General features: G+C 34.2%; 1 protein-coding gene and 1 pseudogene across 1 annotated transcript; both read right to left on the bottom strand.

The window, feature by feature from the left end:
* Positions 1-3,152: 3,152 nt before the first annotated feature.
* LOC149258871 (uncharacterized) lies at positions 3,153-6,330 on the bottom strand (annotated as a pseudogene).
* A 6,673-nt stretch (positions 6,331-13,003) lies between these two features.
* LOC149258870 (uncharacterized) lies at positions 13,004-14,746 on the bottom strand. The gene is made up of 7 exons (XM_089438881.1): positions 14,682-14,746; positions 14,505-14,592; positions 13,780-13,911; positions 13,546-13,623; positions 13,376-13,455; positions 13,221-13,270; positions 13,004-13,134 (listed from the first exon to the last, which is right to left on the bottom strand). The coding sequence occupies exons 1-7, from the start codon at positions 14,744-14,746 to the stop codon at positions 13,004-13,006; spliced, it is 624 nt and encodes a 207-aa protein (XP_089295007.1).
* Between the last annotated feature and the right edge of the window lie 348 nt (positions 14,747-15,094).

Here is a 15,094-nt window from a genome sequence, read left to right as displayed (position 1 = left end):
GATGGTTTCAATTGCGTCATCTTTAATCGGTTTAACCAGATGAGAAAATTCCTGATACAAAACAATGGAGGTGAGACACGAGATGAAGTATTTCTACATTTCCGAGCCATTTACTTTGTCTCTAGAATATGGATTCTTGAAGAAGCAAAAGTCCTCTCTTAATTTCCTAGGAAAAACATATTTTAAGGTGACCTCCAGAAGAAATTTCCTTTACTCGATTCCTAGTTTCTCTTTATTTAGTATGCTTGTGAAAAAAGATGTATTTATATCACATGCCTTTAACCATAGGCTTCGAGACATCAGATGCCAGTATTCTTCCTCCTTTCCTGTTGATTTTAAATATTTGGTTACTAGGTTTTTTTCTTCTTCTAAGTTTTTGTGAGTGATTGGTTTGGACTCCATCAAGCCTTGATGATCTTCGATCTTTTGAATGAGTTCTTTTATCTCTTGCTGCAGGGGCCTGTAATTGATTGTCCCGGGTTCTAAGAGCATAATTCACCTCCTTCATATTTTATTCCCAAACAAAGGTAAAAGACTTGCGAATTGGCATAGCCGAAGCATGAGTTATCAGGTCAGCCTCCCTTTCCTTCTAGATTCCCCCGGGATTAAACCAGAAAGGAATTAGATCTAAATCTTATGGAGAGCCCAAATCTAACCTGATGGGTTTGTGATCAGAATCCCCTTGAGCCAGAATACTAGAAAGACATTATATGCCATTTACCAACCAATTACTATGGATGAGAAAGTGGTCTAACTTTGCTGCAATGTTGTCACATCTCCAATTTTTCCAAGTATACTTACCCTTTTTTGAAAACCATTGAGAAGCTCCAACTCACTGATGATATCTTCCATTCTTTCACAGTGAGGATCCCTTACAATGCTTCCACCATGTTTTTCTAAGAAAGATACAAGAGAGGCTAAATCAAAGCAAACTATCAAACTTGGAAACCAACCTCAGATCACAAAATTTCTTCGAAACGTGAGCAACAAAGAAAATGCGAGATGTAAGGCTGGAGGAGGTAAGTATGCTCTCTGAAAGTCTAAATGAAAATTACATCGTTGAATATTAGGGGACTTGGAGACCTCATCAAACCAAAGGTAGTAAAAGAAGTAAAATAATTAGTGAATTTGAGGAAACTGCAGGTCTTATTTCTCCAAGAAATAAAACTAGCTGAAGAAGAGACCATGGCCTTGTCACAAACAATTCGGAAAAATTGTTTGGGACCTTGGGTGTAGCGCAAAGATCTCAGCGAGATTTTGGTGACATTTGCAGCCTTTGGTAAAAATACCGATTAATGCTAATATATAATGTCAAATTATGTTTCTGGGTGGCTTTCAAAGTAGAAGATAAGTAGTCAAAAGAATCATTGTCCCTTATAAATGTGTAGAGTGAAAAAGGAGATTTTTGGTACTCTTGAACACCCATAAGGGAAGGTCACTAGCACATAGATAATGTGATAGGAAGTGATTTTAACACAATGATTTTCAATTTTGAAAAACATGGTGGAAGCATTGTAAGGGATCTTCACTGTGAAAGAATGGAAGATGTCATCAGTGATTGGGAGATTCTTAATGGTTTTCAAAAAATGGTAAGTATACTTGGAAAAATTGGAGAAGTGACATTTCCCACATTGCAGAAAAGTTAGACCGCTTTCTCATCCATAGTAATTGGTTGGTAAAGCAGTAGATTAGTATGTTAGACATATTTTCATTTAGTATCATTATGATTATGTTTCATGATGACTCAACATGGAAAATTAGTTTTGTTAGTTTTGTTTCTATGAATTATCGTTTTCCATTATCTAACAAATACAAAGCATTGCAGTGTGCATTTAATATTATGATCCTCGTGAAACATGTCACCAATTTGTAGTATGCATTTAATATTTTCGATGTTATTCCAAAAAAGAAATGAACATTGCCTAGTTGTTTAAATGACTAATCACAATTCTTCAATTCCATTTTGTTTACAAGTTTTTTATCTTCAATGATTGTTTATATATCATGATGCTTCTCGAATTTATGACTTACGGCGTTTCCTTTGCAACATTTGGTGCAATTGCTAGTACACTTCCATTATAATACATTTCATATTGTTAAGATTAAAGAAAAATGCAAATGACTTAAATCATAATTTTATTATTATTACGATACTAGATCCATCTTAACTCTGAATCTATCAAACTCGTGAGAGTGAGCAAATCTGTCAAGGTGCAAATCTCTTTTTTTAGTGCAAAACTTGAAGAAAGGCTTGCACCTTTGAATCTAGATTTAATATAGATCTAACATGGTTATATATATATATATAATGCATTTAAATAATTTATATTACATAAGAATAAAACTATTACATAAAAATTCTATTTCCAAAACTATAGCTATCAAAATATAAAATCTAAAAATAATAAATAAATAATTAACTCTATAACCTCAATTTTATTTGAACTAATTGTAATTTTTTATATTAATTTAATTCTTTAATTAATTTTTTATTTTATGTAATTTCATCCCATCAAAATATTTAAGTCACTGATTATTTTTTTATATTCTGTTTAAGTACATTGGGTTAGAATGTTATTATAAGTATTCTTAATTTCTCAATAAATTGTTATAATAATAGAAAAAATATCATCATCTATTACTAATACCACCTATAAATATCATCATCTATTCCTAATGCCACAATGTTATTAATACCACGTGTCATTGGTAACCAAAAAAACCCATAAATAACGTTCATACGAAACATGTTCATCTAAAAAAAATTTAATCCATCAATTTCATTAAACCAACATTTTGAAATAAATCTTGATTTTCGATTGCTAACTCTTATTAAATATTGGGGATGACTTATTTTACTCAAAAGTTTAATTAAAACATTTAAATCCAATGACCGAACACTCCAAGTTACACAAGAACGTTTTCGGAATTTAAGAAAGATCCACCGAAAAAAGGCTTCAATAACCTCAAAAGAAATATGAACTATAATACCAACTATGGAGACGCCTTTGAAAAGAGTCACAGTCACAGTCTCTCTTAGCAAAGAATGTACATACTGGTTAATGTTTCTCCATTTTGCTTACCATAAATGAATTAACTTTACTGCACCATACTTAATCCTGCAACGCTTTCTATTAGTTTCAGTGGTGGCATCATTTATGAAGAAACTGATAGTTGTATTGTTTAATCCAGCCTTTGATGTACTCGATTTCCTTTGATTTCTGTTCTTTAAGCCATTATGGATCACTTGGCAAAGAAGGAAATAGGTCTAGACAATGGGTTCCTGCCATTCGTAATGTATCAGCAGAATTTCTGTCTAGATTTGCTATATGAATATTCAGTCTTTTCGGAAATAATATTTGCGCTTACCCTTTTTGGTAGGCAGCGCGACGATACTTTCAGATATATTCTCCACCACACTGAAATTCATCCCGTAAAAAAATGCAAACGATTATAACAAAAGCGCTGAAAGTCTAAAGAAGTCTCTCCATGTAAAAACTAATGACTAATGTCTTGTGAATTACCCGCCACTGCTCCATGGATCCCTCAAACCATTCGAGAAAATGATGTTGCTACCGAAGTGTTTCAGCACCTTTCTTATGTCCTGCGTGCACACAAATTATAACGAATCACATTACAAAAGCTTTAGCCAGATGCATACACATACATATTGATTCGTTAATGTACAACGTACATGGCCGCCATATTCAGTTGTTACCCAGTTGGGCCTGGGAAGCACTCAATATTTCCTTTTGCAATCTTCAGCGTAGGACTTTAGATCAAATATCTTAAGGGGAAACATTGTTTTATTCGGATTCTGGGCAATCGGAAAAACCATTTCCGTGCACGTCTACAAGACAGACAGATTATCTCCTCTTAGAGCATGCCTGTAAATTACAATCAGATTATCTCCTCACAGCTTCATATTAAATTTATTAATCATGAAAAACATTCGCAAACCTGCCACAACCACGGGTTAAATTGATCGGGAAAAAAAACTGGCAGGCAGGACGAGTCAGCTTTTCCGGCTAGGGCTGACACCCGAACCAGAGCGTCGGTACCTTCGGGAGCGCGATCGATGACGTCGCATATCTACAGTACCAACGATGTTAATATTCATTTCCGAACAAATCTTCATTTTCCACTGCTGAGAAAAAAGCGAACTTAGAACCGAGTGTGGAAAGAGATAGTGTGCAAACTTTTTAGATTATTGATATTAAAAAAACTTTTATGAATATAAATATATTTAATTTTAAAATCTAATAATATACATTTATTCAATTGAGGCTTTTGTGATCTATATCAATCAAATTTTTTGTGATCTATATCAATCAAATTTTTGAGATAAGATTTGGGCAATAATAACATCAAAATTTATTTGCAGAGGCGTTCCGTACCAACAAGTGTGGTTCATTGTCACGACAAGATGAAGAACCGGATCCAGGCATAATAGAGGGATCATTCAAACCGTTTTTTTCTCTATTTAACCTATACTTAAATCTGGTTCTTCTTCTTGTCATGACGATGAACCACACTTGTTGGTTCGAAACACTATCTTGACGATGAACCACACTTGTTGGTTCGAAACACTATCTTGACGATGAACCACACTTGTTGGTTCGAAATGCATCAACAAATAAATTTTGGTACAGAAAAACTGTCTAAAAAAATACATTCACCTTAAATTTATAAAAATCCTAAATTGAGTTATATTTATATTGAAAATAAACTCGATATGTGGTGGTAATAAAATTATTCACTACTTACGAGTATGACCTCAGCATAGTCGTATTGTGCTGCTTGTTCGTACATACCAACCAGCACATCATGCAAGGCCTCTACATCAGTTAGATTGCTGAGAAGCACCACAGAAAGAGAACGATCTGATCAGCGTGGAGTAAAGCAGACAGATAAAATATTTTAAATCTAATTTTCTAATTCTTACGTGCAAGTGTTAAATATGTTGGACAAATTTTGGAGGCCTCCGGGCTGAGAAGCAAGTCTGTCCATTTCGCCCCACGAATCCTTAATTGTAGTATAACAGCTCTCGTTGGCATCGTGTGTTTAATAAACATAGAATCACAGCCATAAGGTCTCAGATAATTGACGATTTGAGAGACAATATTGATGAATGAAAGAAACATACTCTGAAATCCTTTGTAACAACGGCTAGGAAGCTATAGTCAGGAATGAGGTTGTGGAACAACAGAATTGGGGCGGAAGACGCCAGTGCGCCTACTTCAAACGAAGCCATGCAGCTAACACTGCAATCGCACGGTCATATATTAAAACTAACAATAAAGAGGTGAATTAATAATCGGTTTGAACTACGACATGAAATGAAATGATTTACTTCCTGCATATGATCCGCCAAACACGATCACTGGGCTATTTTCCGCTGATAAATTCTTCTTTAAATCTGTAATCAGAGTCGCGTAATCGGCCAAGGCTTGTTCGGAAGTGAGATAGCCATACGTGCTTGTATTGACCACGGGATTTAATGCGTCACCTATTAAATCCGGCTGGGACTCCCCATAATACCGATGCTACATAAAAATACGAAACAAAACGAAGTTTAAGATCGGAGGAAGGGTTAAAAGAAAAATTAAAGTATAAACAAAAACGATAAATTAAAATAAGGGAAAACAGCGGAAATTCGAAAGTCAAAACGGATTAAATTGAAAAGGATTAGCTAAATAGTAATTTCGAAAGTGAACAAGTTTGTAGGTCTGTTCGGTTCAAGTGCTTTAAGATGAAAGTCATTAACTTAAGTTTGTTCAAATCTTTTCAAATGAAGGATCTTGTTAATAAAATATCCGGAAGAAAATTCATTGATCTACTCAATGCTTTTACCAGAGATTAAAAAATTAAGGATTAAAATTTGGAAAGATAAACTTTATACCTCGACAAAGAGGAGTGCTTTGAACTGGGGTGCATTCTCGATCACGATGCCGCAGCCACCACCTAGGACTAGATCATCGAGACTATCCTCTTCTCCCATGCAAACAAAAATGGGAGAGTTATTGAGAGGACCACCCCAGAAAGTTTTGTTGAGAAAATATCTCTGTTGAAAGGTGCGAGACTCTGAAACGAACGAAAAATGGTCGAGAACTTGAGTGTAATTATGTGTCTCATATCCATTCGACTGGGCAACCACATTCCGCTGCTTCCGCAAATCATGACTACGCAATCTCACAGACAAAGGATGGGCCCTAAAACAATCAATAACGCTACACCCCGTTACAATTACCAGTAGAAACATAGCGATTCGAAAATTATAAATCCCGAAATCCATTTTTTCTCCCTACTCTCGCCACATAAAAGCATATACACACCACAGCTCTGAATATATTCCCAAAGGGCAAACCTGCTTCCGGAATACGAAACGTTCATGAACTTCTTGCATATATATAATATTTTCAGCGGGGGAGACAATGCTTATTTTATTAAATGGTAAGATGTCGTTAAAAACGAGCATATATATAAAAGAAAAATATTTAGTTAATGTCTAGATTTTATGGTTGAATTCAATCCTACATAATTAAATTATATTATAAATACATTATGTGATATTTTAATTTGGTTGATATAATTAAATTATATTATAAATATATTATATCTAACGCAATTGTATTAATTTATTAATTTGGTTGATATATATAGATTAAATTTTAAATTTTATTGGCTTATATTAACTATTTATATATTTTAAATTTTATTGACTTATATCAAAGAGCATGTGTTTCCTCTTAAAAGATCACAGCTTTAAAATAAGATGGGTAGAGTTTGTATGTCTTCGTAAACTTTTTTTTTAAAACGAGAATCAATCCTTGTAGCTGCCTCTATGACACCAAGTGTACATCCAACTCCTTACAAGTAGCATATACTAAGATCCTATGATTTTAACAAAAACAGACTCTAGTGTAGATTAAATTTTAAATTTTATTGGGTTATATCAACCACATTTATTAATGTCATTGTGCTAATATTATTATTAATTTTTATACACTTGAGTCGGTGTAATGGTTGAGAGTTGCGTTTCCTCTTAAAAGATCACAACTTCAAAATAAGATGGGGTAGAGTTTGTATGCCTTAGTAAACCTTTTTTTTACCCAGGATCAATCCTCGTCCCTCCCTCTATAACACCAAGAGTACATCGAGCTACCTGCAAGTCGGATATACTAGGATCCTATGATTTTAGGAAGAGGAGACTCTCGTGCCGCCAAGGCAGGGACGGGAAATCTATTCCTTTAGCCGCCACCACACCACGGCAGTGTACTAATGAGATTTGAACCACAGTCTCTTGAGCTTTGCCCAAGTAGACTTACCGTCAAACCACACATCACTGTACGCATGCCTTCTTAAACTTAGAAGTCAAATAGCTAATCAAAATTGGGTCCCTTGTCCCACAAACAAAAAGCCCTTATACACCAATTTGGTATCTAGCTTCACTGTGACTTTAAAATTAGATAATAATAATATGATTCTATATATATAAACCTATTAATACTTACACGATATATTAAAAAATATATATCATGAAATATTAAAGAAACACATTATGAACCTTATTCCTTCTTCTCATCCATACCCTACAACCTTATTCCTCTAATGAAAACATCCCTAAGGATACTTCACCATTGGGTTGATAGAAAATATAGAATAACATGGATAGAGAACTAGTAAGAATAAGAGGGCATGAGTGCATCAAAGTCATGGAAAATGAAAATAAACCATAGAGAAACGAAGAAGCTATAATAATTTTCGTTTTTTTAATTAATAACTTTAATTATTAAACATTTTTAATTCTTTAAATAATTATTTACCATTTACGAGAATAAACATGTGTAAAGCCAAAACCAGAATTAAAGGTTTCAAACTGAAACAATTTGCAAATCCTTAATTTCATCCTTGTACGAATAATAAATCAAAACTATTCATAATTTTTAATATTTTAAAGAACGAAATTTCTGGAAAGTCTACTGCTCTGAAATAAATTCCGGAAATATTTAAAAGAATTATACTACAAAATGTAAAAATGAAATTAAAAATAATATCATGACGCAAATCTTAGAAATTAAATTTAAAATGATATCACGACGTAACAATGAGAGCAATGATGTAAGCTATGAGCTTGCAATGACGAAAATATTGTTTATTGGAAAGTATAAGTTAAATAGACCACCGATTTTGTTGCATTTCTCATACCGTTTCTTATTTAGGTTTATTTTTAATTTATTGTAACATTGTTGTTACTATTGTTTTTAATTTGTCAAAGATTTGTCTCGTTTAAACAAATTTGATGCCGAGGGCCGTGCGTATAATAAGTTGATCATATTCATCTACTATTAACGTATGCTTGTTTTATGGAAATGCCGTGTTATCGATTTCAATGATATGATAAGGTGGACGAAATGGCATTACTTTCGCTGGATGAATACCTTTCCACCATGATTTTAATTTATGATGGAAAGGTATGATTTTAATACGGTTGAGATATATTATTATTTTTTATTTAAATTTGAAATAAAAATAATTACTTTTTATTATAATAATTTAAATAAATTATTTATTTATTTAGAATTGACCAAAAAAACAAAATTTATGGAATACTTTTATAATTTTCGATTTAATTTGCATAGATATTTAAGACTATACACATGTTTATTTTAATAGGCTTTTTAGAATTATTATTAATTGCATGATAGAGTCTTCATAAAATATGTCTAAATATTTATAGTAATTATCTTTAAGTTAGTTATTTTATTTTAGTTAATTTATCTTATATTAATTAGTTAATGAAAATGTTATGTCAACATATGTCATATTGGGCATTTGGTATTGATAAGCCATAATATTAGTCCATGGAATTGTAAAAATGCTATTTACAAGTTATATGTTATAGTTATATATATATTTAAAATAAAGTGATAACTTACTTATCCACGATGGGGGTGTCGGAACATGATAGCCACCGGTCACGTGACAGATGTCAGATGTTCATTGTTTAAGGCGAGGGAGGGTAGGGAAACAACCCTCCACCACGCCATAGTTAATTCGCCCAAGTTCGCGTGTGTGAACTGTTCATTTCCTCTGGCTTGCATCAAGGCGATGATGCCGCTCCTCCTCTTGCTATATCCTAATGATGTCAATTCCCTCTGGTTGTCAAACATTTTTTTTAGTTTTACGCCTCTCTCCCTGCTAGCATCCTCTTCGGCGTCTGCTCCAAGGTGGTGGTCTATTCGGTTCGCTATAGGTGTGCCCCAAGCGTCGCCCTCTCACTCACTTCAGTTATCTAAGAAACTTTCCTTCTTCAGCCTTCTTTGGTTAAAGCTTCTTTGCTGGTTCTCGTCAACTCCTATCGTCATTTCCCTCTGCTCCGAGGGTTCTCTACCTTGGGCACTTGGGGCATGTATCTCGAGTGACCGGTGTCGAATATCTAATTCTTGCCTTCGCAATTTTGGGTCTGAGGGTGGTGCAACTATTCTCGAGGTGGTGCTTCTAGCTATAGGTTGTCTACTGCCTCTGGGCTTTTTCGCCTTCTAGCTCCTCATTTATAGGGATTCTAGTCATAATTCATTCCTCGTGATTCTGCTTCGTCTCACGTGTTACCTTTGTATTTCCTTTCAATTTAGTCTTGGGTGCTTGTTTCTTTATACGCAACTCTCTCCCCTCATGTTTCTATCCTCTCTAGTCTAGTTAGGCTATTCTTGGGTGGTGAATTTAGGGTGGCGGGGATCTTGGCATTGGTTCTCCTTTCTTTGGTATATAGCTAGTTTTGGTTCGTTTTGGGCAAGTGGTATTTATGGGGGAGTCCCTCTTCTCTGGTTCTGCAGGTCCCTTTCACGCTCCATTAAGAAACCCATCCCCCCCTCCTCGAACATAATTTCTTCGCTGAAGCCGAAAGGTACTACCCCCACGCTAGGTCTTAGAATGATGATATTTCTGGTCAGGTGGGAAGGTCGAGGCGCAGAGCGAGATGCTCCAGTCGTGGGTGTTGTAGCTAGTCAATTTTTTCCATGGTGGGCTATCGCCATCAACTAGCTTCACAACCCGGTTGTGATGCAGGTGTGCGTGGTCACGTGAAAAGTCATCTTTGTTGCTCGATAATGCGAGGCCACTCTAATGAAGGATGTTCTCGGTTCACAAGTCAGACACCTTCTAGGAGTGTAGGTCCATTCTTGGAAATTCCTAAATTGCTCCATTTCTTTGCTCATCTGGATGCCTATCGTCAAGCTTGTAGGGAGGAATATGAGGCTATCATGGCTAAATTCAAGCATCTTTAGTACTTCCAGTGTCATGTTTGTGAGAGGGTGTTCGTAGTCTGGCACAACCATAATTTCCTAATGGAAAAGGTTGAAAAACTCAAAACCTCGCTCGCTTAGTTTTAGCACCATGTCAACTTCATGTATCACACACCTCCCCCCCACATCCCCAAGGTACTGTGTTGAACAACCCTCCTTCAATTACATCCAACGATTGATTATGTTCACTAGTCTGTTTCTTGTTCTATTAGTTTTCTAGAATGTGAGGCCTGTAAGCCTCTAGTCCTCTTAGCTGGAAATTTTTCCTTTTGTATGTTGTATGGTCATCACATTGGTCAATAAGCTTGGTCGGGCAAGACCACATGGCTTTTTGATATCCTTGTATATAATTTCTCATTAATAGAAATTTCGACTTACAAAAAAGAAGAAGTGATAATATACTTAATTCTTATGTTTTTAATTTTTTTATTGACTTGGGTAATGTGAGATCTATTATAGAAAAACAATTTTGATGTCTATTATGCATCTTATCCACCTTTACTAGCTACTTAGTTTATATGCATGGGCTATTTTTAGTGAAGCTTGAGGTTTATCTGAAAGGTACTACTACTCTTTCCAAAATCTTTGAGTTCTTATTGTTTATTATTTCTTTACTATGTTTTTCATGTACCTATATTTTAAAATGTCTATATATTTAACTAATATGTTAATTTGTCTTAGAATAGTAATAACAACTAAAAATAAAACTATAATTTTGTTAATTTTTATGATTTTGTTTTTATGCCTATTATGAATGGATGTTTATTGCATTTTACATGATTTTTAATTTATATAGCTAGACTATTATAATTAAAAAGATAAAAAAATTATATATATATATATGTGTGTGTGTGTGTGTGTGTGTGTGTGTGTGTGTGTGTGTGTGTGTGTGTGTGTGTGTGTGTGTGTGAAGTAGATTCATTACTAAGTTTTTTTCAAATAACTATAAGGAAACCACAGATATGGGGGCCTCATGTGGTGACATAAATGGGGCAAGGACTCAAAATTCCCTCCTTCCGCCACTTCCTCAGAATGCCTTTACCTCGAGGCACATTTAAGGAGCCTTGCTACCAAGGCAGGAGGCTGAGGCCCCTTGGAAATCATATCATATATGCATTAGTCATGTCAATCAACTCTCCGACATGTTCTTTGTTTTAGGCCAGTGGCTCAACCATGGTGCTCTTCTTCAACACTTCCTTCAACTCTTGTCTTCACCCACCATGCGCCTAAACTCTTACCCAGTTGCTTGGCTGGGTTGTATCCCATCCCTGTCAATGAGTTTTCTCCCCTTTGTTATCACCTGAAAAGTGACCATTTAGCTATTTCCATCTAGGATTATCTAAATGCACCATGTAGTATGGTTTTTACACCTAAAAACCCACATCCACCTTAGGAAATAATTTAGAAAATAATTTTTCCTAAATTGTTTCTATTTATCCATTTGAAAATAACCCATAAATTCATTTAACTAATTGCTGTTATTTTCATATTTACCCATTTAGTGAAAATAATTAAAAGGGCATAGACTAAATTATAGACAAAATAGCCTTTCTCACCACAATTCACCAAAATATGGCAATACAATTCCAAGATTTTTTGTTACTTAAAATACATTTTTGAATGCATAAATGGATTTAGTAACCAGAAAAACCTATGGGGCACTTGAATTATTCATATGAAACCATTTAAACTCAATTTTTTTTTAAATATCTGTGCAATTTTGATTGAAATTTAACCAAAAAATATGTCATGAAAATGGTCATTTCATCTATAAGTTAGACTACACCTAATTAAGTATTTTCGCTCATCCACATGGTTTAATATATATATGTATGTATTTCATGCATTTAAATAATTTATATTACGTAAGAATAAAACTATTACATAAAAATTCTATTTCCAAAACTATAGCTATCAAAATATAAAATCTAAAAATAATAAATAAATAATTAACTCTATGACCTCAATTTTATTTGAAATAGTTGTAATTTTTTATATTAATTTAATTCTTTAATTAATTTTTTATTTTATGTAATTTCAATCCTATCAAAATATTTAAGTCACTGAATTTTTTTTTATATATTCTGTTTAAGTACATTGGGTTAGAATGTTATTATAAGTATTCTTAATTTCTCAATAAATTGTTATAATAATAGAAAAAATATCATCATCTATTACTAATACCACCTATAAATATCATCATCTATTCCTAATGCCACAATGTTACTAATACCACGTGTCATTGGTAACCAAAAAAACCCATAAATAACGTTCATACGAAACATGTTCATCTCAAAAAAATTAATCCAACAATTTCATTAAACCAACATTTTGAAATAAATCTTGATTTTCGATTGCTAACTCTTATTAAAAACATCCTAAAATATTGGGGATGACTTATTTTACTCAAAAGCTTAATTAAAAAATTTAAATCCAATGACCGAACACTCCAAGTTACACAAGAACCTTTTCGGAATTTAGGAAAGATCCACCGAAAAAAGGCTTCAATAACCTCAAAAGAAATATGAACTATAATACCAACTATGGAGACGCCTTTGAAAAGAGTCACAGTCAGAGTCTCTCTTAGCAAAGAATCTACATGCTGGCTAATATTTCTCCAATTTGCTTACCATAAATGAATTAACTTTACCACACCATACTTATTCCTGCAACGCTTTCTATTAGTTTCAGTGGTGGCATCATTTGTGAAGAAACTGATAGTTGTATTGTTGAATCCAGCTTTTGATGTACTCGATTTCCTTTGCTTTCTGTTCTTTAAGCCATTCTGGATCACTTGGCAAAGAAGGAAATAGGTCTAGACAATGGGTTCCTGCCATTCATAATGTATCCACCAGAATTTCAGTCTAGATTTGCTATATGAATATTCAGTCTTTTCGGAATAATATTTGCGCTTACCCTCTTTGGTAGGCAGCGCGACGATACTTTCAGATATATTCTCCACCACACTGCAATTCATCCCGTAAAAAAATGCAAACAATTATAACAGAAGCGCTAAAAGTATAAAGAAGTCCCTCCATGTAAAAACTAATGGCTAATGTCTTGTGAATTACCCCCCACCGATCCATGGATCCCTCAAACCATTCGAGAAAATGATGTTGCTACCGAAGTGTTTCAGCACCTTTCTTATGTCCTGCGTGCACACAAATTATAACGAATCACATTACAAAAGCTTTAGCCAGATGGATACACATACATATTGATTCGTTAATGTACAACGTACATGGCCGCCATATTGAGTTGTTACCCAGTTGGGCCTGGGAAGCACTCCATATTTCCTTTTGCAATCTTCAGCGTAGGACTTTATTCGGATTCTGGGCAATCGGAAACACCATTTCCGTGCACTTCTACAAAACAGACAGATTATCTCCTCTTAGAGCATGCCTGTAAATTACAATCAGATTATCTCCTCACAGCTTCATATTAAATTTATTAATCATGAAAAACATTCGCAAACCTGCCACAACCATGGGTAAAATTGATCGGTAAAATTAACTGGCAGGCAGAATGGGTAAAGCATTCTGGCTGCGGCTGACACCCGAACCAGAATGTCGGTACCTTTGGGAGCGCTATCGATGACGTTGCATATCTACAGTACCAACGATGTTAATATTCATTTCCGAACAAATCTTCATTTTCCACGGTTGAGAAAAAAGCAAACCTAGAAGCGATTGTCGAAAGAGATATGTGCAAACTTTTTAGATGATTGATATTTAAAAAAAAACTTCTATAAATATAAATATATTTAATTTTAAAATCTAATAATATACATTCATTTAATTGAGGCTTTTGTGATCTATATTAATCAAATTTTTGAGACAAGTTTTGGGCCGTAATTATATCAAAATTTATTTGTAGAGGTGTTTTGAGCCAACAAGTGTGATTCATGGTCAAGACAAGATGAAGAACCAAATCCAAGTATAATAGAGAGATTTTTTCTCTACTTATTTTTTCTCTACTTAACCTACTGCTAGATCTAATTCTTCATCTTCTACTGACTATAAACCACACTTGTTGATTTGAAAATAAATTTTGATACAAAAAACTTCTCTCAAAAATATACATTCATCTTAAATTTTTAAAAATGTCAACCATGCCCATTTATCAAAATCCTAAACTGAGTTATATTTATATGGAAGATAAAATCGATTTGTGGTGGTAATAAAATTATTCACTACTTACGCCTATGACCTCAGCATAGTCGTATTGTGCTGCATGTTCGTAAATACCAATCAGCACATCATGCAAGGCCTTTACATCAGTTACATTGCTGAGAAGCACCACAGAAAGAGAACGATCTGATCAGTGTGGAGTAGAGCAGACGAATAAAATATTTAAATCTAATTTTCTAATTCTTACGTGCAAGTGTTAAATATGTTGGACAAATTTTGGAGGCCTCCGGGCTGAGAAGCAAGTCTGTCCATTTCGCCCCACGAATTCTTAATTGTAGTATAACAGCTCTCGTTGGCATCGTGTGTTTAATAAACATAGAATCACAGCCATAAGGTCTCAGATAATTGACGATTTGAGAGACAATATTGATGAATGAAAGAAACATACTCTGAAATCCTTTGTAACAACGGCGAGGAAGCTATAGTCAGGAATGAGGTTGTGGAACAACAGAATTGGGGCGGAAGACGCCAGTGCACCTAGTATAATGTGTGGGTACTTCAAACGAAGCCATGCAGCCTAACACTGCAATCGCACGGTCATATATTAAAACTAACAATAAAGAGGTAAATTAATAATCGGTTTGAACAAGTTTGTTACGG

The sequence above is a fragment of the Pinus tabuliformis genome, chromosome 6, assembly GCF_031772625.1.
Source record: "Pinus tabuliformis cultivar Carrire ecotype Pingquan chromosome 6, CPIR1, whole genome shotgun sequence".
In the NCBI taxonomy this organism is placed as follows: Eukaryota; Viridiplantae; Streptophyta; class Pinopsida; order Pinales; family Pinaceae; genus Pinus; species Pinus tabuliformis.
Note: the sequence above shows the minus strand (reverse complement) of the source record. Positions and strands in the feature narration are given on the sequence as shown.